Source organism: Theobroma cacao, chromosome 9, assembly GCF_053813885.1.
Source record: "Theobroma cacao isolate CCN51 chromosome 9, ASM5381388v1, whole genome shotgun sequence".
Lineage (NCBI taxonomy): Eukaryota > Viridiplantae > Streptophyta > Magnoliopsida > Malvales > Malvaceae > Theobroma > Theobroma cacao.
In genome coordinates this window covers 14,085,247-14,109,744 of record NC_142647.1, presented here as the reverse complement: position 1 = coordinate 14,109,744, position 24,498 = coordinate 14,085,247, and the positions used below count along the sequence as shown (strand labels likewise).

At 32.9% G+C, this 24,498-nt stretch overlaps 3 protein-coding genes and 1 pseudogene across 7 annotated transcripts; 1 reads left to right on the top strand and 3 right to left on the bottom strand.

The window, feature by feature from the left end:
- Positions 1 to 1,374: 1,374 nt before the first annotated feature.
- Positions 1,375 to 7,989, bottom strand: RPA32B (Replication protein A, subunit RPA32). 4 transcript variants are annotated; one of them, XM_088809352.1, is made up of 11 exons: positions 7,753 to 7,988; positions 7,011 to 7,115; positions 6,801 to 6,898; positions 6,639 to 6,680; positions 6,255 to 6,332; positions 3,924 to 4,002; positions 3,776 to 3,794; positions 3,672 to 3,736; positions 2,977 to 3,062; positions 1,829 to 1,897; positions 1,375 to 1,726 (listed from the first exon to the last, which is right to left on the bottom strand). In XM_088809352.1, exons 1-11 carry the CDS (start codon positions 7,858 to 7,860, stop codon positions 1,648 to 1,650), a joined length of 828 nt encoding a protein of 275 aa, XP_088665478.1. In that variant the 5' UTR covers positions 7,861 to 7,988; the 3' UTR covers positions 1,375 to 1,647. The 4 variants fall into 4 exon arrangements, with proteins under 4 accessions (XP_088665478.1, XP_017982467.2, XP_007014252.3 ...); XM_018126978.2 differs by having other exon boundaries at positions 1,375 to 1,742; positions 3,672 to 3,794; positions 7,753 to 7,989; XM_007014190.3 differs by having other exon boundaries at positions 3,672 to 3,794; positions 7,753 to 7,986.
- Positions 7,990 to 8,330: 341 nt separating this feature from the next.
- On the top strand, positions 8,331 to 8,784 carry LOC148760756 (uncharacterized; annotated as a pseudogene).
- A 4,227-nt stretch (positions 8,785 to 13,011) lies between these two features.
- Positions 13,012 to 13,875, bottom strand: LOC148760755 (uncharacterized). Its single transcript, XM_088810202.1, has one exon. It carries the CDS (start codon positions 13,793 to 13,795, stop codon positions 13,178 to 13,180), a length of 618 nt encoding a protein of 205 aa, XP_088666328.1. The 5' UTR covers positions 13,796 to 13,875; the 3' UTR covers positions 13,012 to 13,177.
- Positions 13,876 to 18,192: 4,317 nt separating this feature from the next.
- LOC18589300 (Afadin/alpha-actinin-binding protein) lies at positions 18,193 to 24,275 on the bottom strand. 2 transcript variants are annotated; one of them, XM_018126970.2, is made up of 16 exons: positions 24,105 to 24,274; positions 23,981 to 24,009; positions 23,790 to 23,901; positions 23,587 to 23,684; positions 23,106 to 23,202; positions 22,901 to 22,990; positions 22,733 to 22,795; positions 22,571 to 22,645; positions 22,421 to 22,486; positions 22,269 to 22,346; positions 20,660 to 20,770; positions 20,494 to 20,571; positions 20,256 to 20,375; positions 19,609 to 19,652; positions 19,486 to 19,513; positions 18,193 to 18,511 (listed from the first exon to the last, which is right to left on the bottom strand). In XM_018126970.2, exons 1-16 carry the CDS (start codon positions 24,135 to 24,137, stop codon positions 18,503 to 18,505), a joined length of 1,131 nt encoding a protein of 376 aa, XP_017982459.1. In that variant the 5' UTR covers positions 24,138 to 24,274; the 3' UTR covers positions 18,193 to 18,502. The 2 variants fall into 2 exon arrangements, with proteins under 2 accessions (XP_017982459.1, XP_088665567.1); XM_088809441.1 differs by lacking the exon at positions 18,193 to 18,511 and having other exon boundaries at positions 19,480 to 19,513; positions 24,105 to 24,275.
- Between the last annotated feature and the right edge of the window lie 223 nt (positions 24,276 to 24,498).

Below are 24,498 nucleotides of genomic sequence, written 5' to 3'. Positions count from 1 at the left end.
TTGAAACTAAAAGATAAAAGGGAAAAAAATGTAACATAAAGTTAGATGAACATTCATTCAGGTACTTGAACCTGGATGTCAAGGTTGAGGACCTCTCCTTTGCCACTTGTACGTATGGTTTGTTAAATGGAAATTGTATCACTAATTAATTATGATAATGTGAAGTAAATGGGAATTAAGGTTAGGTATAAAAAGGAGACCAGATGGCATCATCCACCCCCACAAAGGGAACATGTCCCAAGTGTCATTGTTAGTAGCCGAAAACTGAAAAAGAAAGCAAAGGAAAAAGGATTAGGTATCCTATATGTGAACAAGAGCTGGTCAGTGACCTCAAAACCCGGATGGGGCTTGAAGAAAATGTGACGCCTACCAAGCAATACAAAACAAAAATACCCCGAGAAAAGGAGTAAAAAGTAATTATATGAATTTAGTATAAAAGAAAAGGGCAGTCTCTTGATTCATGGCCCTCCTCTTGTCTGGTCTCTTAAAATATGATTAATTTCCAAAGTAATCCTCACGTTCGCTGCTTGTGTTTTTAATTATTTCTTCATCATCGCCCCTCACATCACCTTTTCTGTCTTTTCTTTTTCTCTTTTAGGAGATAGATACTAGTATGTATGTGTATATATATATACATTTTGTCTTCACCTCAAATATTTTAATTGTTTCTACATTCTGTGTATCGGATTTTCATCATGGGTTGTTGACCATCAAGTAATGTTGATTGAGGGTTTAAAAAAGAACAAAGAGGGTAATAATATGTATTGGCTGGCTGCGGAGGTGTCCTTTGGTTCAATCTCGATCCTGAAATCTCTTGCTGTAATCTGCTCACTGCCAGTGCCACCTGTGGTACGGTAGGATCATGTGATTTGACGCTTGGGGCTTAACTCTTCATATTTCTTATTTTGCACCTTCATCTTTTATAATTTATATTACAATATGCCCCCAACAAACATAGAGCGCCCAATATGTACCATCAAATATCAACTTTTATGACAATAACCACACTTCCTTTACTTTCCCCCATGTTTTTTTTTTCTTTTTAATAATAATTATAACAATACTTTCTTGCTTTATTTCTCTAATGTAATAAAAGATATAATTTGATATCATTAACTTTCAATAATAAGCATTACTTGATATAAAAATAATTTCATTTACTTTGATTACTTTTATTAGCCTCGTAAATGTGAAATATCTTATAAAATTGCGTAACATATCAACTTAATTTTAATATCATTAATGATCATTTTCTCTTGTCATTTTTAATATACTTAATAGCATTAAGTACTTAAAACTAATTAAGGTTAATTAAATAGTAACGGTGTTAGAATTTCAAGAAGGAAAGTGCCTGTTAGGAATTTACTATGGAACTCGTCGAAGCAAAGATCATCAGCATCCCTAATTAAGGGTCAGTTCAATAGCAGGGGCAGGTACTGTTGGCGGCTTCTCGCCGCAAACAGTCTAAATTCTACAAATATATAAAATCCAAATTTCTAAACCAATATGTTTCCCTTGCAAAAGCATTACCTTTTCTAATATCAATATGCATACAACGCTTCTATCATATATATATAACCAAAAGGAGAGGGAAATACTAACGAGTAACTAAAGTTTTGGTCCTGCTGACTGCCAGTACTCTGTACATCAGGCATCAGTAAATTTGTAATGGTCGTCAGTGGTTGTGTAAACAAGGCCCTCTGATGAAAGATACTCCAAAGTTGTCCTGTCAAAGGCCAAACCTTCGCAGTTTGAGAAGTTATGGATACAATTAAATTAGTGTGGACAAATGAGCAACAAGCGAAAGAGAATCTGGACGGAGACGAACCTGATTTTATCCAACGAAATATTTAGTTCTCGAGCCACGACATCAGAGCGTACCCCAGTCTCAGATGCACTGAAATTGTCAGATACAATGATGTGAATAAAAGCAGACATGACGGGGCTATGAGTACAGAAGTGCAACGTAACAATGCTTGACCAGAATGCAAATGATATGATTTATAGATGTTCCCAAATATGCTTGGAACTACTCTACCATGAGTACTGATCAAAATAGCTCACCAGAAACTGCAAAATGTCAAACCCAACTTATCCAGAAACTTACAGTCTTCAACAATTTCACCATGATTGGTGAGGATACTCTTACATCTTTGGAACATTTTCATTTCTTGGTAAATTGTAAAAGAAAATAAGAGTGACCTCTTCACAAGTCAAACTGTCAGTTAGATAGGACTTTCACAGTTTCACCACAAGCTTCCCCTTCCTCTCTTTGTAGCATGTTGCTATGAATAATGAACTATTTGGTCCACAAAGTGAACCTAAGACCGAACAAAAAGCCAAGCCCAAAGGCCAGGTCTCATGCAGATTGATCAAGGGAAGTAACATTTAAATGGAAAATTAATTGATTATGTTCCTAAACATGTTCATTTAATTCTAAACACAGTTAATAAACCCATAATTAGATGTTTCTTTTCCAGGAGGAACTGTATATTCACTGTATTAGTCTTCACTGCCAAATCTATTAGCCTGTCAACTCATCAGTATTAGAATACACGATACATGCCTACTGAAGGCTATTTTTGGGATACATGAATAATGTTTATTACACATGATAAATCACCAACTTGCAAACTATGCACCAAAGAGTATAAAGACCAGAAGCTGGAAATATTTTCTATTGAACTGTATTAAGTACCTTTTTATCATACAAGTCATTTCTTTTTTTATTTATTATTAGGATAGGCCAACCAGATAAGTTATACTAGCTCATAACGTAATTACTAACTTCTCCCCTTTTCAATGAACACAAACACACAAAAAAGTAGGAGCCTGTGCACATCTGCATGGTCTAGGTCATTACAAAATTCAGTTTAATGCAATTCCCAATTCAAAGAAATATAGAAAGATCAATTGAATCAAACAGGCTCACCAAACACAGTATTTCGAGTTTAAAGGATATCATAGGAAACTCACAGGCATGCTGGTCGACGCAAGTAATTTAAGACCATTGAACTTACACCAAGGATCTGTTGTTCATCGGTGTTATACTGGCCAGAGAACTGCAAAAAGAAAAATTGATGAAGTTAGGGAATCAATTCAGTCTTTTTATGGCACTTGCCTAGGTGAGAAGGCACTGTACCAAACAACAAAAGCACCTCAGACCCTTTTAAGCAAGGCACATTTGGTCAGGTGCACCCCTGATGCACCTAGGTGCACTTTTCCATAAGGCAGTAGGCACAAAAAAGCTCACCTGATTGCTGTCCTCTTTCATTTCTTTTTTTTTTTTTTTCATTAGCTGTACCCTTAATAGAAAAAAGGGGACAATAACTCTCTACTTCTCAATGTTTGAGTATTCAACAACAAACTTGCAACCATAAGGAAATCATACATATTGGCCGAAAAAATGAAAACGGAAACTTGCATGTTTTGTAGGATAAAAATGGACCACTCTTTAGATTTTATTATCAGAATTATATATCTTAAGCTTATTTACACACACACGCACAACTATATATATTGTGCCTTAGTTCACTCAGGCAAATGCTTTTTTTGCACCTTGTGCCTCTGGCAATTTAAGGGTTCTAGCACCTGGAGTATGCCTTGTGCCCAACACTAGATCAATTAAATGAAAGAACTTAGCAAGGTACTCTAATAGCCAGTTCCTTCACCTGGTTTGACAGGTTAGTTTGGTAGCCCTTTATCGGGTTGCTTACAACTGAATTTGTCACCTGAGGCTGAGTGGTCAAACGACCAACTAAATTTGTCGCCTGAGGCTGAGTGGTCACACCACCCTGCAGCATACATACAAAGTCCATATAAAGCAATTTAGTGCCTAGCAACAAAAGCATAAACATTATACATCCAAATAAGCTGGAATGTCATTTTTGTAAAACTAGAGCATCTTTTACTTGGACTCTTACCCGCAACTTGGTGTTGTAAAGATGAACATATATACACTCAGCAAAGTGGTTTACAATCTCATTAAAATCAGTAAGAGGCCTGAAAGCCACACCAAAGGTCAAAGTTAGAACTCTAAGTACAAGTGTACAATAGCCAAATAAATCTACATGAACAAATGCATCATGTGACAATAGATGTAACAATGGCAAAAGCATAACCAAGAGACAACCCCACTAGGACATTCCATCATTCTCAAAATATGGGACAATCTAAATAAGGACTTCTATAATTCCACATGACCCAGATTTATTTGGTATAACTAGCTTATAAAGAAACTGACTGGAAGTGTTGCCCTACATTATCCACAGGCTTAATAAGAAAATATCTGAATTTGGATTGATTTCCCTAAAATGATTCTAAAAGCCATGTAATATTATGGAAAGCATTACTAAAGTCTTTTCTAACCACCAAAGTATAAACCAGCAGCAGTGATATTAAACTTCAGAAGAGTAACTTATATAACACCACACCTGATTGGGAGAAAATGAACAATAAGAAAGAGAAATAGAAGTGAAAAACATGTTTTGAGCATAGCAGACTGAGACAAAGAACCATACATTTAAACAAGGTCATTACATGGTTGAATTAAGCATCAATACTATGTAAAGTTGATTTTATTCCAATCAAAACCAGGTCAAAATGTTTCGTACTGAACCAAAACAAACGTCCCAAAATATCTTTGTTACAATTGACACTCAAGTTAAGACCACCTATTGTGAAACAATCTAGGAACTTGGTGAACCCTAGCTTTGCTGCAGTATCATGTCAGGAAAACCTAAAAGTAGAACTAATGAACTGCGACAGGCGAAAGAAAAATATAACAGCAGATCTAGCAGTAATATCTAATTGTGACTGTCTGCTAGGCCTCGATCTGACTCCTCCAAGAAAACCAATGCTGTCATTGGACAATCTAAAAGGAACGAGATAAAAAGTATACCCTCTTTATTAGGAACATCTTTTACACCTCACTATGATTGCAAACACTTGCATGTGCTATCTGAAGAGAGCCCAAAAATTAGAGCTCAGGAGAAAGACCGATGATCACAGAAAGTTTGACCATAAAAAGTCAAGGAGCAATGTGCCAATGTTTAATCATAGAAAGTTGCTCCTCTGGAGTAATGATGGAGGTGACAGACTATACAAATGAAATCAACTCAGCTTTGCTCCCAGCCAAATGGAAAATGCAAGGTGAAGGATCTTAGAAATATTTTGAAGGTAGACCTCACAAAATGACAACTCATGAGTCATGAATAATAACAAATTTGCACCTCAATCCACAGCTTTCTCTGCGGCAAGACAATTTGCCCAAAAGTTAGCCAATATGGAAATGTAAATAAAGATTTCTCAAAGTTTACCAAGTCACAATCATTTCAGACTCACATAAGTCTTAAAACAGTTAAAGAATTAGAGAAATACAAGTAGAGGTGTCAAATTGCCAAGCAGCATGAGGCACAGCCTGGCCCAACATGATATAAGCCATGACTGGCACAGCCTGCAAACTACAAAATTCTGGCATGCCAGGCATAGCCCAGATAACTATATAGGCAGTTAGGCAGTGCTGGGTTGAGGGTCAGCCTTTCAGCTTGGCATAGCATGGTGGCCGTTTCATGTTATTCACATACAACTCTATGCTATATCACCTCTCAAAAGAGAATGCTCTCACCACAACAATGAAAAATGAAGAAACTAACCAGCATGTCATGCCTGTTGCCTTGCCTATGAAACAAATAAATTATTCTACAACCGTCAAAATTCATTGTCCCACTAATGAAAGATAAAGGCTACAAAAAAATAGCAAGAATCAATAACCATCTACTGCACCCGCACCTACCAATATTAATTCTTATGTCATTTAAAATTCCCAAGCTGTTTCATGAATAATAAACAAGTTTGGTGAATAAAACACAAAGCAGGAATTCAAAAAACATCCCATAATCTATCCTCCACTTTTATCTTCTAAACACAATACAGAGAATAAGCCCAGTAAGATTCATTAAAGATCACTTGGGCTTCATCTGGTTAATGCTTTTGCTAGTTGCTTTATTGCAAAAAATGAATAGAAAGCAAAAGGAAAAAAAAAAGAAAAATAAATAGAAAATAAAAGACAAATAGCAAAAGCATCAACCAAATGAAACCTTATTAAATTTATTTATCTGAAAGAATGATATGTAAATGTCCCAAAAAAAAGAGTTCAACAAACCTCCCAAAGACCTTTTCCTCTCCCCCACTAGAAAAATACAGTAAATAAAAAGAAACATAATGTAGAAAACAAAATAAATTTGAAGTCATACCGAATGGAAAAGGTGTGTAAGGTCCTTCTACTTTGGATGCTTTTTAACTGGCCATAGACACGAACATACATTCCAACCCTGAGATGGAACAGAATACTTGAATATCATGACACATAGAAATGTGTTTCCAAATGAAGGCCTTTTGGGGAAAATATCCTCAAATGCCAGCAGAGGCATAGTGAGTTTTCATGTATGTGTTATTACTTTCGAGGATTTCATTTGTTTTGCCCAAATATTTTTAACAACACAAAAATTCCGGTAGTCCATACACTGGCAACACACAGCTCCATTGTATTTTTGTCTTCTTGAACAATGAAAGCAATTAAATATATGTCTCGGATTAAGCTACATTCACTTAGAAGAATAGTGAGAGATAAAATTTACGAGATCGCATCAACTTCAGCTGAGTCTACAGGTTCATGAATCCTACAGAATTAAAAAAAAAAAAAAAAAGCATTTACTAGCAGAAAAAGAAGTTATCAGACAACAAAATGCTTTAAAATCAAAATTGAAAGGAATAAAAAGAAGCAAGGAGAGAAAATTGACCATTTGGTGCATTCAACCCATCCAGTGCCATCATCAACTCTGAAAGTACAATCTGAAACAGCATTGTCTATCTTGGATACCATCCCCACTAGCACAATCTAAAAAAATTAAAAACTAAAATTTTAAAATTCAAAACCCATTTAGAAAATTAAATATATAATGCATGGGAAATAAGAAGAAAAAAAAAACAATGAAGCAGTCAAAGCCTACATTGTTGACATCAACACCATCAATGGAAATACCAGATTCTCCACCTCTTGAGAGATCCTTCAACTGCTTCACTGTAAGTGGAATCAAGCACCGCGCATCACTATTCTAAAAAATTTAAAAAGAAAATCAAAACCTGTTTGCTTCAGGAGAAGTACAGAAAAACAAAGAACCAGATATCCCATTGATATTTCGAGCAAGAGGAAAACCCCTACAATTAAATTGATCGTTAATTTTATTTCAAAAAACATGCATTTTAATACAAAAATAAACAATAATTATAAAGAATTAGAAGTTAAAAATATAATTTGTTTTTAATTTTACATAAAACAATGATGTTCCAATAATAAATGGTGTTACATTTAACAATTAGTACTACATGATTTTACTTTTGCTTTCTAGCAAATTTTTAAAGAATTAAATATAAATAGAAAAAAATTAGTAACATAAGCAAATACTAAATGAGCCTAAATTAAAAATAAAAAAATTTTGCAAAATTCTCAGCATCAAACAGAAGACTTAAGCCTCCACTTAATTTTAAAATTCTCACTTAGCTCTTTTATTTTATTACGCGATAAATAAACAAAAGCGACAAGAAAAACATGGGAAAACCTTAAAATTTAGTTATTTGAACACACAAAAAAACAAAGAACTATTATAAGAATAACCTCTAATTAAAAAAGACGAAGAAGAAATGAAAACAAGAAAACCCCCAAAAAAAAAACTAAAAGAATGGGATTTATACTTTGGAGGAAGAGAAGGAGGAACGATCGGCGGCGGTCTGCGTGGCCTGAGAAGGCATGAATCCGCCGCCGGAAAAGGCCGCGTTTCCATCAAATTCGTTCGCCTGCATCGTGGCTTCTTCACTTCTTCTATCCGAAATTGCTTTGTTCTATTACTTCCCCAAGTTAATAGAACTGTAGGGATTTTTCTTTCTTTCTTCTTTTTTTTTTTCTTTTTTTTGACTTTAACACTTTGTGGGTTTCTGGAAAGTGGGTTCCCGCCATATTGTCTTTTCGTTTTCCCTCTTTTCTTCAACCATTTAACGTGTTGATGATGTGTCATCCTCTGATTCGTTTGCCTTTTATGGTTGATGTGTCATCCTCTGATTCGTTTTCCTTTTAAGTTGGATGGATGGCAACTTAAAGATAGCAAGTTTATGAGGACAAAATGATTATTTGTACATATTCCTTGCTCAATTCTTATATCATACAATTTTCATATTGTGTGATAGAAAATTAATTATTTTTATTGTAGTAAATTGGATCAAGCATGTTCTAAGATGAACCTTTCATCAACAAAAAGATTAACGTGTATAATTAAATGACATGAATTGTTGGGAAAGGCATAGCAATTGAGAGCTTTGCCAAATTGTTTTCTGATATCGATTTGGATGATAACACCAAAGCTGATCTAATGCTTGTAGGCCCAGACGAGGAAGTTGATGAAGAGGTCAGAAGGAGGTAAACAATATTTTCATAATTTGGAACTTCACTGCCATGATCTCATTACAAAAGATCGTGCAGTTTCACTTTTGAAGATGAAAGTAGTCAGAAAAATTGACAAAGATTTCATTTATAGTAAAAAAAAAAAAAAATTAAGTGATGATAAAATTGATGATGTCGCCCTCTATGAGCAGATGATGAATATGGGAGGGTTTGATCAAGACTTTCTTGTCTACGTCTTTGATTATTTAATAGAACGAGAAAATCAATTAAAGGCATTCATTGTTAGAAGTGATGACTTGAAAAGAACTTGGTCGTACTTTGTGGTTTAGGGAATGGTTGTTGGACTGTAAAATGTAGAATGCTTTTATTTCATATGACAATATTTATAGAATAATTTATTATACATTTCTAATAATTTTTATTATTTAGGATAAAAGTTTGTAAGATAATAAATTATTTACGTAAGATGATAATTTTTATCTATACGTATGTTTTTAGTTATTTTTTATTTATAGATGATATTTTTAATGTCAAAAATTAAGCTTTAAATGTTTTGAATAATTGATGAATATTGATATTTTGATGGTGTTTGAAAATCAATGATAGTAGAAAATATTTTTTACAAAATAATTCAAATAACAGAAAATATTTCAATAGTTTATCTAACTGACAATAAATATTAGATTTTTCAATAAAATGTTTTGCACAAAAAAAAAATTCTTTCAACATTACGAAACCTTAACCTATAATTTGATGTAATCCAATTCTATAACTTTCCTCTTATTTAAAAGTCACTTTCATGTACAGGTTTTTTGGCCCGTTACCAGTCTTTCTATGCCATGGAAGTCTCCTATTATCCTAGTGAGAGACTTGTAATGACATGCGGGCAACGAGGCTAATAAAATTGCTTTTTTTTAAAAAAAAAGAAAAGACACATTCATATACTATAAATTATCAAGTAATGTTAGAACAAGTTCATCATAATTCAATTCTATTTTTTAAATTTGATACATGGCATGAGAGGAGTAAGTGCTCTAAAACGTCAACCATTTTGATTCTTTATAAATGTAAATATGGGGCATGTTATTGTTTTCAATAAGGTGCACCCAACTTAAGCATGCTTTCTAAAAGTTTTACTTTGTTACTTCGCTACAAGAGGATCAGATAGAGAAACCAATGTTCTGAAATTGATTTTTAATAAATACTGTAGTAGTTACTAAGCATTGGGAAAGAACAGCCACCCCTTTTATAGGCTGTAGATTAGGCTTATGACGCGCAAAAGAAGCAAAGGATTAACGCGAATCCCTCAATCTTGTTTGAAATAATGATTCCATTATCCTTTGACTTTCCTTTCTCCAATACTCCAAGCTGTATACTCTTCTTAAAGAGTGGTGTATAATAAGGGAGCAATCCATAGCGTAACAATCGGTTTTACACGAATGCCATAGGACCAATTTGCTTTAGCAACGTTTTAGGAAATCATGAAGCCAAAGGAGAGCATTCAATTAAGGAAAACCACATTTTTTGCAAGCATTATTAAGGGTATTAGGAGGCACTCACTCAACAGTCAACTCTCTTAAGCCTCGGAAATTGATCATCTCTCACTGGTACTACAAACATCAATGCTGCTTTTGGTAAGATCAGTTAACAATGAAAAAGCATTATAGATCAAAAACTTAACTTTGCACAATGAAATGGGGTTTCCATGAAAGAAGATATATATATGTGTAAACTGAACGAAATGGGGTTTTATTACAGTCAAGTTTCTTTCTACGTAAGCCATGAGCTAACATGCATGTTGTCCACCCTCATGCTAAAACGTGTTAGGGATTCAATCTAGCTAGGAACAAAATGAAGCCAACCCTAACACATATAAAAGTAGAGACAATTGATATATCAAACTAGAAAGACCATTTAACCAATCCCTTAGCGAAGCTACGTAAACTTGACGAGGAAGATGAACAATTACTCTTGGAAGAAGATGTGGACAATGATGATGATGATAGCGATGAAGATCTCGAGTGATCGGACGAGGACGTCGATTCAACATTTACAACTGAAATCTCGACACTTTCTGGGGCATTGCCCATGCTTGCTAGTTCACCATCAACATGCCCCTGACGGCCTTTAGCTTTAGCCTTCTTTCCTTGACGATGCTTCTTCCTGGACTTATTCCAAAAGCAAGACATTGTCGTATGCGTCGAAACAAAGCTTGGCTTCTCCAAGGCTTGGCTCTGCACTGAGGGAGGTGGCTTAATGGGTGCGACAATCTCACTTTGAGGATGTTTGGGAGTTCCAGGCTGCATTTCCCAATCAAAAGGAACCGAGACAGCACTTTCGGTTTGAGACGTCCGCATGGATTGCCCCACAAAAGACTTTCTCCCAAGAATCTTTTTCATGAACATTCGATCAACTTGAAACAAAGAATTCGCTTTTTCTTCAGCTGTGCTATTTTCATGCCCCATTTTTCCTTTTTGTTTTTGTTCTTTCCAACAGTTTAACGAAGCCAATTAAGAATTTATAGTGATTAAATAAATGCTATAACAGGAAAGTCAATTAGGTCATAACAATTGATTTTTTGGGTTCAGAATTTCATTCCCGAAAAATCTTCAAATCTTTAATTGGCCTAAAAATAAGCTATGATTGACAATTAATGTCCTAAGATTGAAATAAATGTTGATTTTTTTCCCCAAAAATCATTCACATTGGAGTGAATTTCCGCTCATTCACATTGATACTTTTAAATAATAATATAATTTTTAATAATAATAATTGGAGCACTTCTTATGTGTTACTTCTTTTTTTTTTTAATTAACGTGTTTAATTGAGGAATAGAATAGTCATTCCCCCTCTATTACTAAGCTCCCTTGTATTTACTTATATTTTTGGTCAAAAACAATATTGCATTAGAACAAATGTTTATATTTTACACTCAGAGTGAGTACTTAATTACTCATAATGGTCTGTGTCATAATTAATTATTCCTTCACTAATTGCTTAGTAAACTTCATCATGTACATAAGTACTTATATAAACTATTTTATATTTGAGTTTATTAACTTTTTCTCTATATATTCTAAAAATATTTCTAAAAGGTCTACAAGAAAAACCAAATGGGTCAATAATCAAATCTGACATATAGGAAAAATTAATAATTACCAACTTTTTTTATTTAACTCTTCAAATCTCCTCTCTCATCTTTGTTTTGACATATAGGAAAAATTAGCTGATCATATAGTAAAAAAAATAAAAGGTGATTTTTTCCAATGAAACTTTTGTTAAAAAATGTTCAAAACTCTACAAAAAATACCTTTTTAGTTGTTAAAAAAATAAGGATTGTGTACTTTTATTGGGGTATAAGTAGTTTTAGTTCTTATATATGATGGTAATTATGTTTCAATATGAATTCTGCAAAATAACTAATAAATCTAAGCAACTAGAAAAACTAGGGCCTTTGAGAGTCAAAAACAAAATGAATTAGGGCCTGTTTGGCCTAAGGAGCTATGAGAAGAAGTGTTGGAAGTAGAGCTTATGTACTTTCACTTCGAGTATTTTGTTTATTTAAAAAAATTGATTGCATTTATCCTTTAACTTTTTATTTTGGTGTCTCTTAAGAAGTATTTAATCCTATAATAAATGGCCAAAATTCTCCTTCACAAATGCTACTCATTTTATCTATTGCACTATTTACTATACGGTTATCAGTAAACAAATTTTTTATGTGAAGAAAATGCCATTAAATGGTTTAGAATCAATAACCTTGCTACATTTTTTGTCAAAAATTTAAAAAGTAATATAATTTGAATGATGATAAATAAATATTAGAATAATCATAAAAATATTTAATATAAGATAAACCAAAAAGACAAAGACATATAACTAATAAGTAATAATAACAAACTTGGACTAATTCATCAAAATTGCATAAGGTCTTGATTTTTCTTTTCACTTGTTGGGGTCTTTTTTTTTTTTTTGGTTAATTTAAATGAATGAATATAGTTAATCACCAAAATGTAAACCAAGACCTTCAATTTTTTTTTTCATTTTTGTAATATTTCACCTTTGAAATTCAAATTTTGGATCATAATTTTTAAAAGTATTTCAAGTTATCAAAAATCAATGAAATCTATCATATTAATGTAACGTGGATGTTCATGCGATATAAATCTCAATAAAAAAAAATTATACAAGTCCATCTTCTTTTATCACGTAGACATACAAGTATCTAAATCTATCTATTTTTACCATGCAAACATCCACATGGATGCCATGGGGTTGATAAGGTGACAGATTGTAGTTGATGAAATTTAATAAAGTATATTTTAAACTTTTTTTAAAAAATCCTGAATTTTGAAATTGAGTTTTAGAAATATTGAATAAAAATAAAACATTACATGATGAATTTCATGAATGTTTATTGTAATTTACTCTTTGATAATAATCTTCTAGAGAGTATAACTGGGCTACTAAATATAAACCCTACTTTTTAAGATCATATAAATAAAGTAATTATAAACAAATTATGTATAACCAATTCCCAGTCCAGCATATGTAGAAACCACCAAGCATGTTGAGGAATCTTAAAAATGTGCAATATATATATATGGATTACAGCTGTTTAATTAGGAAGGTATGGATGCATGTTTTAATATGTTACAATACAATACAACAAAAATTAACTTCCAGCCTGATAGTTTATGCAAAGTTTAAAACCACATAATATCAAAGTCGTCTTGACCTTGGCACACGAACAAGAATTGAAGAAAAATTCAAGGGACTGCAGCCATAATGCCTGTCAAGTGATGAGTCCCTCGACGGACTTGGTAACCTTGATGATCCAAATGAAAGGCCATTCGAGAAAGAGAATGATGATGAAGATAAAGAGCTTGACATGTGCGGCGATGCCATAAACTCACCATCATCAGAGCTGCACATCTCGTAATTCGAGTACTTGTCTGACTGATCAGTCATATCTAAATGAACCCCTTTGGGCCCTGCTTGAAGCTTCTTGTTTCCATGGTTTTTCTTTACGTGCTTCCAAAACTTGAACCTTAGTTTTATCGAAGGCTTAGGCTCTTCGATGTTCATACATGGTTTAGGTAACCCCAGGCTCAGAATAGCCGGTGGGGGGCTAATTGGCGGAGCAATATCTTCCTTTTGGGGTTCTTTTGGCGTCCCTGGCTGCATTTCCCAATTAAAGGGTACCCCTTCAGAGCTCCGGTAATAATATATCCGAGAAGAGCAGCCAACAGAAGAGGTTCTCGAGATGATTTTGTTGAAGAACAACTGATCTTCACCTTGAATCACCGAAACTCCTTTCTCCATACCTCTCCTGTCCATTTTTTTGGGTCAAAGTAACTGTTTGATTGTTTGAGAAACGAGAAAAGCCTTTTCACAGGTATATGAAACAATGTAGGAGTGTTTAGAGATGAGGGTATAATGCAGGTTCATAAGATTATTGAGTATATATATATATATATATATAGAGAGAGAGAGAGAGAGAGAGAGAGAGAGAGAAAGGTTTAAGGGATTAAGGTCCTGATTCTCCGGTGTTTTCGACAATGGTAGAGGATACGCACATGCTTCTAATGTCTTGAAAGTTGACTAGCAGATGGTTATTAAACTCTGATAACATTTGTTTCATCTTCATTCAAGCCTGTTTACTCCTTGTATTACTTGTTTTTTGAGTGACTTGAATATATACTTGTGATATACACAACATGACAAGCAAATCAAAGATAAAAAAAGAAGAATGAAAATTTCTTTCTTGATAAGATTACGTTAAGGTTTTTCTGAGTCTGTTGTTGGTTGGCTTCTATAGCATGTGCAATTTCCAAAGCCTTAAGACATGCCCAACTTTTCTTTCTATTTACCCTTCCATTGTTCTCTCCAACAAAGGATGTTCTTCAAAAATGATGAATCACCCATCTCTTGCCACCACCAAAGTGCCACGATAGCATCTGCTTCACCTTGTCTCAAATTACACTAGACTTGTAGACCAAAAGGCAACAACATGCATTGCCCGAGGGGCCGGAGCAAATCGAGGGCCTTTCTCATGGCTAAGGAACCAACCCTTTCTGGGGAAGACCTTTACATTGATTCATTGTACATGTATATCTAAGAATTTAAGTATAGATTTAGTTGACTTTTTGAAGTTTTTCTTTTGGCTATACATGTGATGAAAGTTGTATAATAAAAGAGGTGTAGCTATATATACTAGCGGGAAGATGGAGGAGGTGGTTAACCAACTAAATTGAGATATCAAGTCTTTCATGTTAGGGCATATATCGATTTAAAATAAATAAATAAATATTAATTCCTTATCTTATTCATTGTTCTTTTATAATTAAGTGTGGGTGTTTGAAGGGTTTAATACAACCACTCTTGGTAGCCTCGAAGAAATATTCCATGGTTTAGCTGGCCTAAATGCCCTATCCATTACCTAGGTAATAACTAAAGGTATACATTGGTGGGCCGCGTCTAGTTACTTGAAAAAATTCAGACTCAGGCCTGAGCTTGGCCCGATTCAATTTGTCATTTTAAATCAAATTGATCCGGTATTAAAAAAAATTTTTGTTAATATTTTGCTAGTTTTAAATAGAGATGTTAATGGATCGGGTACTTTATAATTTCGAGATACTCGAATCCTAACCTTATAAAAAATCAACTACCCTAACTCTATTAATTACCTTAATAATTTTAAAAGTTACTATCTTAACCCTAATCCTATTATATTTTTACTACCCTATAATTACCCTAATCTCGTTTAAGAACCTGATTAAATTAAAAAATTATTAAAATTTTTTTCATGAGTATCCAATTACTCGAACCCGTATACATATACAATAATATTTCTTTACGTATTTCATAAAATTAACTACTAATTAAATTAATAAAAATAAAAAATAATTATATTCCTCTGTAATATGATATGATATTCATATTATTTAAACATAATTAATAATTTAATAATTTTTTATTTATATATATTCATATTATCACATTAGTTATTTAACTAGCTATATTTTAAATATATTATTTTGTCATTATACAACAAACGAAACTTCTTGACCAGATGGTGGAGACGGTGAGTGCTTCCCTGCATGGCCAGGTTCGAATCTTGATGCAGCAATTTTATAAATCCACGGGTATTGTAACCGGGTCAGATACCCGCAGTATCCTATAATAGTGTACCCGTTGACAACCCTAGTTTTAAATATATTTTACAATTAAAATTTAATTACAATATATATTATTTATTGAATATATTAATGTTCTTGGGTTAAGTTTGGGTCTAAAAAATCATATCCAAAGCCCAACTTGAATTGGATCAAACTCAAAAACTTGACGAGTAATCTCACTAACAGACGTTTCTAGTAATAAATTGATCTTTTTTTTATTTTATAATATTTGACGGTCTCTATTTAGTTGAAGTTACACAAAGGAAGTTAGTTATTTCCAACCCATAACCTTGTCTTTCCCTTTCCAAGATTCAAAATTAAGATTTTTCAAAAGAGGTTTCAAATTTTAACCATTAGATTAGGGTGTTTCAACTATAAACAATGACTTGTTTGGATAATTAGAAATTTTAAATGATTTAAACGGCATGATTAAATTCACAAATACAAATAAATGGATTTGATTTGGTTTAATGAGGCTTTAAAATTAAACTAATAATGCTTTTTTATATATATATTTGAAAGAAGGGATATTCGAATATTATTTTTTTGAGAATGAGATTATACATTAACCAATAAATTAAATGTTCAAATACAAATTAAACTAACAATGTTGATTATGAACAAACAATTACAGAGATTTAGTGATAAAAAGAAATTATCAAAATTGCAAAATTGAAAAGCTTATTATCAAATTGAGACATGAATAAAAAATTATAGAATTCTTTTGAAATTTATTGAAAATTGGAATCACTTTTATTTGAAGGTCAAAGTTTGTCTTATCATGGAGAAGTCCAAGTTTACCCATAGCCATCCGAATTAAGTCACAGCAAAAAATTGCAAATGTCAGTTTTTTGTTTTTTTATTCCTACTTAAACAAATACAATTTGACCAGGATAGATTGTTGACTCTAAATTATTAATTAAATATCTTGTCATGCACGCTTCCCTCACACGCAGTGCTCATTATTTTTTGGACATAAAGTTTAATTCTTTTTGAATCATTTAATGAAATTTAAATAAATTTTTATTTTTCTATTACATTCAATTAAATTTTTAAATTTTGATTTTGGGTCAAATAAATTCTTATAATTAATAACTGACTATTTATGTTAATCAAAATATCCATTGTCATTTTACGTTTATATCACGTTGGCGTAGGGTTAGATGTAAAAAATGAAAAATGTAATATGATCATATTATTATGTCACATTATCATTTATTATAACATGTTAACATGTCACAATAATGTCACATTAGTACTATATTAATATTATATGGTATAAAATGACAAGTAACATCTTGAATAAATAAACTATTGATTATAAGAGTTTATTTGATTCAAAATAAAAATACAAAAACTTATTTTATCTAAAATAAAAATATAAGGACTTAATTGAACACAATAAAAGTATAAAGATTTATTTGAATTTTTTTTAATAGTTTAGGAGTTCTTTTTAGATATTATATTTTTTCCCTTTTAATAAATAAAATCTATTTCCTATCCAGTTTAAGATGAAAGGACATCATTGAAAGAAAAAAGAAGCTGTTTTGAAAACTTTGGATGAGAATCTAACCATTGATGTTTTTTATAGTTAAAGGTTGCTTTTTAATTACATTGACTTAAGGTTTAAGCTTTTTTGTTAGTGGCTGTTGGTTCGTGATAAGAAAGTTAACCCTTTACCTCTCCTTTGGCTTGAAGCTTCGTGCATACAACAATGGCTGGTCAAGAATTATTTGACAAAAGCACACTATACCAATTGTTGCAGCCAAACTAACTTCCATGGCAAACAAACCAACCCTTTTGTTTCCTGAAAATGGGTTTTTAAAAAAAAGCACTATTCAAAAAAAACTATTTTATTAAATATTGATTTTTTTATTATTTGGATATCTCTATAGAAAATATTTTTTTATTATTTGGCTGTTTTTTTTTTGAAAAATTTGCATTCCTATCAAAATAGTAATATTGACATAATCACTCAAATACCTTTTATTTAAAAATATTTAAAAATACAAATATATTAATATTGATATTTATTATGTAAATTTTTTTAAAAAATTATTATTAAATATTAAAATGTTATTAATTAAATAGTAGTATTTTATATAAAACATTTATTATTAAAGAAATAAAAGAGTATGGGTATTATATTATAATGAAAATATAAATATAATAGTATTTATTATTAAGATATTAAAAATATTTGTATATTAATATTTCTAAATGTATTCTTGAAATAAAATAAAATAAAATAAAAATAATTATTTATTAAATACAAGTCTAGTTAAAGGGAAAGTTTGTTTTGTGTATTTGATTGGTATGAATATTTGTATCTTATTTTTGTAAAGTGAAAGATAATTTCCATGTTGTTAGATTTAGTTTGCGTTGACTATCAAATGACTGGATTCACATAAATAAATGCCTTGTTTATGACCAAAACTATGTTAAAAATTCCATGCTTCAACAGTGTTAAACCTTCCGGTTGTCATTTTCCATTAAGAATATGAAATTAAGTTTTAATTTCACTGTTTCAGACTCAAAGTAATGAAAGTAGCCATCTTTTAGAAGTAACCCAGGAGTTAAGCTGCACTTGCAAGCATGTGTTTGTGTGTGGATAGGCGCTGTTCTTTTAATTAACCAGCTTGATACAATGGATAAACAAATCTCTCTCACTAACCAACTGTATGCTTGCTAATTACATTAATACTACAGCTTTAGAAGAAAGCCTTAATGTAGTTACTACAAACCGAATACACCATACGGGACTCAATGCTTTACATGCTTGCTCACTCCCTGCCACGCATCTCTTAAAACGAACCAACTTCAGTTGATCTTAATCCGAAAATTCATGGCGGTTGGGCTCCCTAAGTTATACCCCCTGAAAATTAAGATAAAGTCAGCATACCAAAATCACAAACAGCATGAAACCTAACAATTGAAAACATAACAAAGGGTAGTGCCGCCAGCGCTCATGAGAAGCTTTAATGGGTTGTCTCACATCAGGTTGTAAGCAGACAAAGGTTGCCAAGAATTTAATTACAATGGTGTGTAAATGTCTGGGTCGTGCATGCTAGAGATGTCCTATATTATATGTAAGGGCAGGCAGGATTGCCACATATACAATGACTCTTCTGGAGACGAAAATACAGATAAATGGAAGCTCTTTGAGACACTAAGCATCACCACATGCTCTGGGTCACGGCCACTATTTGACATGGCAGCTTCTTTGATCTTCCAAAAACACTAACTATTTTAAAGATTGACAAAGCCTTAGGAAAGGGCCAAACAGGAGGGTACATGTGCACTTATGAGGACTACAACTCTACATCTGTTCGATTGGGATGCACCAATAGCTGTCTAAACGGTGTTGCTAGTTTAAGTTTTATTTCATATTTTCTTGAAAATTGTCCCTGTTTATTGACCCAAAAAAAGTTTTATTGAATTTAAGTTTCTTACTTTTCAAAGCTTTAGAAAGAAAACAGTGGGGTTGGGGGGAAGGGGTGGCCTAGCGGCAAGGAGTTTCTTTTATGTTCTGGATCCAAACAAAATTTCCTTACCATTTTAACAGGGGTCTGAGTTCTACATTACTCACCATATTTTTAGCAATATAGACCAATCTAAAAGCATAATATTCCTAGACAGAAGACCAAGGAAAAATCACCTACATGATTGCAAGCCCATTATAAGCTACTCCTAAACAAACTGCAGTCTATGAAGTCTCAACAAGAAAAACCTAATAGATCAAAAGAGTGCATCAGGAAAAATGAGATATCAATCTAGCAATTTGATGGAAAACAGAAAAAAAAGAAATCACATAGGACAAATTCTCAAGAAGGAAATATCAAGTTATACCTCAGCTGGTGATGAAATAATAGATTCCCTGTTCAAATTTCAAACAGCCACTTAGTTCTTCACATAATAACAGAACTATTTGAAACATATACTCCACAGGACAGCAAGAAACGTTGGAACTACCTTGGTCTCTCTGCCTTAGCAAGATGTTTGGACATAATGGATGCCTGCAATAAGACCCCTTGTTATATTTCTATCTATATCTAAAAATAAGAAAAACAACAAAAAAAAAAGATGAGTGAAATTTGGAAGTAAATGTTACTAACTTTTCTGGATGTTGGAGTTGTATGCATGCAAAAGTTCAATAAAAAAATTAAAGGATAGAAAGCAAATTTGTAGCTCAATGAATTAGAAATGATTAAAAGATGGTTAGCTGAGTTCTTAAAATCTTTTCTAAAATAAACAAAACTCCGATAGTAAGACTATGTATTCAGAATGTTCGACTGTCAAATAGAGAGTCCTGTTTGGTCATAAAGCAATAGCACCAAAATTCTGACAAGCACAGTTATAACTCTGAGGGGATGTCATATGATGCTGGCATACATCAAAAGTTAGAATCTCTAACTCTATGTAGTATAAGGGGAGAAAATATGCTGAACTGAGATTCTTGCAAAATCTATCATAAATGTAACTAAATATGTAGGACTGCTAGTGCAGAATGCTTAATAGTCCAGCTAGGAAACCTGATCAAATTATGTATATACCACTCATATTAATTCATTAACACAATGCATCCATTTTCTGATTGGAAAACTTGGAAAGTACACTACCTGCTCCTGGATTATGCTCCTTGCTTCAACAAGTTGAGCTTCAAGCTCAAGCTCCCTCTCTGTTGCTTCAGAAGTGACTTCTGCACCTTTTTGTGCATCTTGTAATTGAACCATGCGCTCCTTGAAACAAAGAAATGAAAAACGATATATGTCAAAATTTTACCACATCCATCTTAGTATATGATCTTATAACAATTATAAACTAAAATTTAAGAAAGAGAGCTGAGAGAGAAAGTACCTTTATAGAAGCCATCTTAGTGCGAAGACTTTCTTCTATTTGATCCCTAGCCATGTGAAAAGGAAGGTCAAAGACATCCTGTAAACAATAAACCAGCAGCTTAGAAGCAGCACTTGACCTGACCTCTTGGGAAATTAACAATTTTTCTTCATATAATAAGTCATACCGTCCTCCCACCCAATGGAGATTGTGAGGGATCATTTTCTTGTCTTTCACTGACAGGCAAGGATTGCTTTGACAAACCATTTGGAGCATTAAAGAAATCACGCATATCTACCTGTAAACAAAACTGCTGTCAGAATTCATGAACATAAAAACAAAATGAGGAAAATTAAATACCAGGAGCTACAAATAACACCAAAATAATATCTAAGGAAACTTGGAATAACATGCAAAAGATGATAAAAGTATTGGAGGAAGCATATCTACAACAATTCCCCATCACAATACACTCCCATTATGAATTGTTATGCTCCTTACAAGAATAATGATATACCAGGGAACTGATAAGTGTGACATTTGCAATATCATGCTTACTCTTGGGATACATCAAGAACATAAAATATCCAAATCCTAAAGGGGCAACACAACTCTATATCAGTGTAGATAGTTTTCACAGCCCAAAAAAGGTACAGTGCACTTGCTAATTTGAATATTGATTCCATAGGAGATTCACTGCAATATCTTAATATACTGAATGTCCTTCAATATATGATAATGTAACAAAATGCTCCATTTTACCAATGCAGTAGACATACCCAAAAGGCCAAGAAAACAATATATCGGCCAAGACCAGCATACACATAATTAATTTTATCAATCTTCTAAATTAGGTTCACACTGCAGATCACTGTTTCCAAGTGTTGATAATTGATGGATTCTGACTTCACAATGTTAACATTTGAGAAAAGCCTTTTATAGCACACACTTGTCTTTCTGAAGCCTTTTATTTCCTTACCATTTAACATTTAGACATAGCAAGTTTCCATAGAATGTAAAAGTCTTTGTCTCATCTCTTTAATGAGTCAAATTCAAGATTTATTGACTCATCACTCGTTCATTACTGACATGATAACAGATCACCACTTACCAATAAAACAGCATCCTGATACTTGGAGCACTAAGTTGTATCATCAGTATCAAATATTGCCCACATATTGTAAAGGGCAGTACTCAACATTAAAACCATTGACCAACCAAGGAACAACTGAATTTCTCATTTCTTCCATTCTTTCATGTTTCTTATGCTACATACTTGTGCAATCATCCAAGTCCTTTTAGATCCATCCAAATTTACATTTTTTGGGGGGAATATTATTTCATAAATTAGTCCAACGGGCAAAGTTCTCCAAAGAATGACAAAATGAACACAACACCGTCACAGAAAACAGGAAAAGAGAAAAAGGAAAGGCAAGTAGAAGTTCTGAGAAGTGAACTACCAGCATGCACAGAATAACATGATAATGAAACAGATATTAGGATAATAACATTGTTACTCTCAAACAGATATTAGGAGCTGTATAGGGCCATTATGCGGCAGTGAGACTTCTTAAATACTTCGCATCATTGGCAAATTGTAAAGCACAGAAAAAAATGTGAATCCATTTTCATATTTCCATGCGACAAAGCTAAGGTTAATCTAGTTTAATCTTTCCATACTACAAGAAGTTAAACACCATATCTAGACAAAAATTACTTTCCAATATAATCCTAAGTTCCTCTCTAGCCAAATCTGATTAGTGCTCAACAAGAGGGATAAAATAACTAGCGTATACCTGCATTGATCGCAATAATGCTCTTAAATCAGCATTTTCTGCCATCAATTCTTGATTTTTTGCCTCATAGGCATCCACCTGAAAGATGGCACATTGTTAAACATAATTTCATGGAGGCCACAACTTCTTAATAACTCAATCACTTTTCATACAATCTTCTTGTAGAAATCATTATCTGCCTTCTTCCCATTCCAAGTTCCACGTTGCCGCCCTTCTTTCTGTTTGCATGTATCATAAACTCCATTAGCTGCATAAAATTTACATTCTCTCAGTAGTGCAATTGGCACTAGTGCAATTAATACCTGAAGCAAATTCATTATTTCCATTCCTGATCTTGATTCCTTCTTCTTCTCCATTAAGACTTGGTTTAGTCTCTCCTGCAAGAAAAACGCAAATTATATTTCCTGCTTATGATATACTACTTTCTCCTCAAATGATTAATAAATAACTAAATAAGATCCTACCTGCAACTTTATGTACTCCTTTTCCTTCTTCTTCATTTCATGAATTTGTTGAGTTCTCACTTGCTTTTGTAGTATCAAGTAAAAATAATAATAGTCAAGAACTTTACATCTTTCCATTTAGTAACAAAAAACCGAAATTCGAACTCCAAACAAGTGAAATATGCTAACCTGATTCCCAATCACCATCCTTTGAAATTCATCCCTTTCTTGCTGTAGCTTCTCAATCTGTGCCTTAAAGGCTGCTGTATTTTTGGCTTCCTAAATTATAGAGCACTGTTATAAGTTTCCTTAATTTGAATAGGATTTAAAACTAACACATCCAAACATAAAATAATAATAACACAAAAAATAAAAAAAAGGAAAAGGTTTAAACCGTTCTGGTAATTGTTGCTATCTCTCTATCTTTAGCTTGCAACTGTGCCTCAAGCCTCTCAACTTTGGCCTCTAGTCTTGATATATCCGACAACAATCTACATGAAGAAAATGCAAACAAAAAAAAAAAATAGAGGAAAACAAATATTAGTCCAAAAAAATTCATCAAATGCTGCATAGAAAAATCCAACCAGTACATAATTTAATCTTAGAATACTGAAATAAAACCAATCACAGAACTGAAATCAAATTACTCGAGCACATTAAATCAAAATTAAACCAGGTAGAGAGAAAAAGTGTACTAAACTGAGCTCAAATTTTATTAAATAAACAAATAAAGATACAGTGCTACAATTTATAGGCTTTCATTCGACAAAACAACTGAAGCTCAGAAGGAAAGGGACTCCTAGGCGCAAAATGAATTACTAAATTTGAAAAATCAAATGGAATAAAAATCGAAATTGGAAAGGGAAAAACATTACCGTTGTCTTTGTTCATTAGCAGACTCTCTAAATTCAATGTCGCGCTGTCTCTGCTGAAGCAATGAATAAATGCAATTGCAAGTCCTAGCGATCGAAATCTATCACAGAAAAATAAAACAAAATCCTTAACGCTCCATAATAACAGATCACATAAATTAATTTTTTAAAAAAAGTAAAAAAAAAAACAGAAGAGAAAGACGCACCGGATCATTGGCAAAGAGATCGAGAGATGCTGGAAAGCCGAAGGTAACGAGCGTCTGGTTCAAGTACTTCGCACAGTGCTCCAAGTTTCCAGCATCCGCAAATGTGTACTCTCTGAAACACCAAACCAATAACAATACTCCTTAAAAACAGTTGTAAACAGAGAGAAGTTTTGCTAGAATAATGAACTTACCCAATGGAGAAGGCCGAGTGCGGAGCCGGCTGCGAAAAAACAAAAGAAACAGAGAGAGTTAGTTGCACAGAGAGCAAAACAGGGAGTTCATTTGTGGTTAGGGTTTGAGAAAGAATATCATTACCCGAAGATCCAAGGCTGCATCAGTCGCTGGCATTGCGAGAGAAAGAGAGAGAGAAAGCACAGCGGAAAATGTTTGTGTATTTTCTTGTTTGTCTGAGGAGTGAAGCGATAGATGGATGTTAGCTAGATCTACAACATAATATCACTTAAAAGCGGTGGGCAAATTTGAAAATTGAAAATACTTAAACTGCGAGACTTTCTTTGGACTTTTTCCGGCCTTTCAACGACTAATTTGGTGGGATGGCCACTCCTATGTTCTTCTGTTTTTGGGTAACGTGGCATTTTTTGATTGGGGAAAGAGTATTAATATTGGCGCCCGACGTCACGAAAAGAGTGCAGGAGTGGGCACGCATATGTGCGCCCTTTTTGTTATTTGATAAAAGCTGGGAGACAAT

What these genes read in the sequence shown, in the direction of transcription:
- LOC148760755 (XM_088810202.1), bottom strand. Translation starts at nt 13,795, where the DNA reads ATGGACAGGAGAGGTATGGAGAAAGGAGTTTCGGTGATTCAAGGTGAA.
- LOC18589300 (XM_018126970.2), bottom strand. Translation starts at nt 24,137, where the DNA reads ATGCCAGCGACTGATGCAGCCTTGGATCTTCGG. An exon ending in GGATGGTGATTGGGAATCAG is followed by an intron (nt 22,796 to 22,900) that starts GTTAGCATATTT and finishes ATACTACAAAAG; the next exon opens with CAAGTGAGAACTCAACAAAT. An exon ending in AGGAGTACATAAAGTTGCAG is followed by an intron (nt 22,646 to 22,732) that starts GTAGGATCTTAT and finishes TTTTTCTTGCAG; the next exon opens with GAGAGACTAAACCAAGTCTT.
- RPA32B (XM_007014190.3), bottom strand. Translation starts at nt 7,860, where the DNA reads ATGCAGGCGAACGAATTTGATGGAAACGCGGCCTTTTCCGGCGGCGGA. An exon ending in CCTCCTTCTCTTCCTCCAAA is followed by an intron (nt 7,116 to 7,752) that starts GTATAAATCCCA and finishes TAAATTTTTTAG; the next exon opens with AATAGTGATGCGCGGTGCTT. An exon ending in TTACACACCTTTTCCATTCG is followed by an intron (nt 4,003 to 6,254) that starts GTATGACTTCAA and finishes TGTGGCTTTCAG; the next exon opens with GCCTCTTACTGATTTTAATG.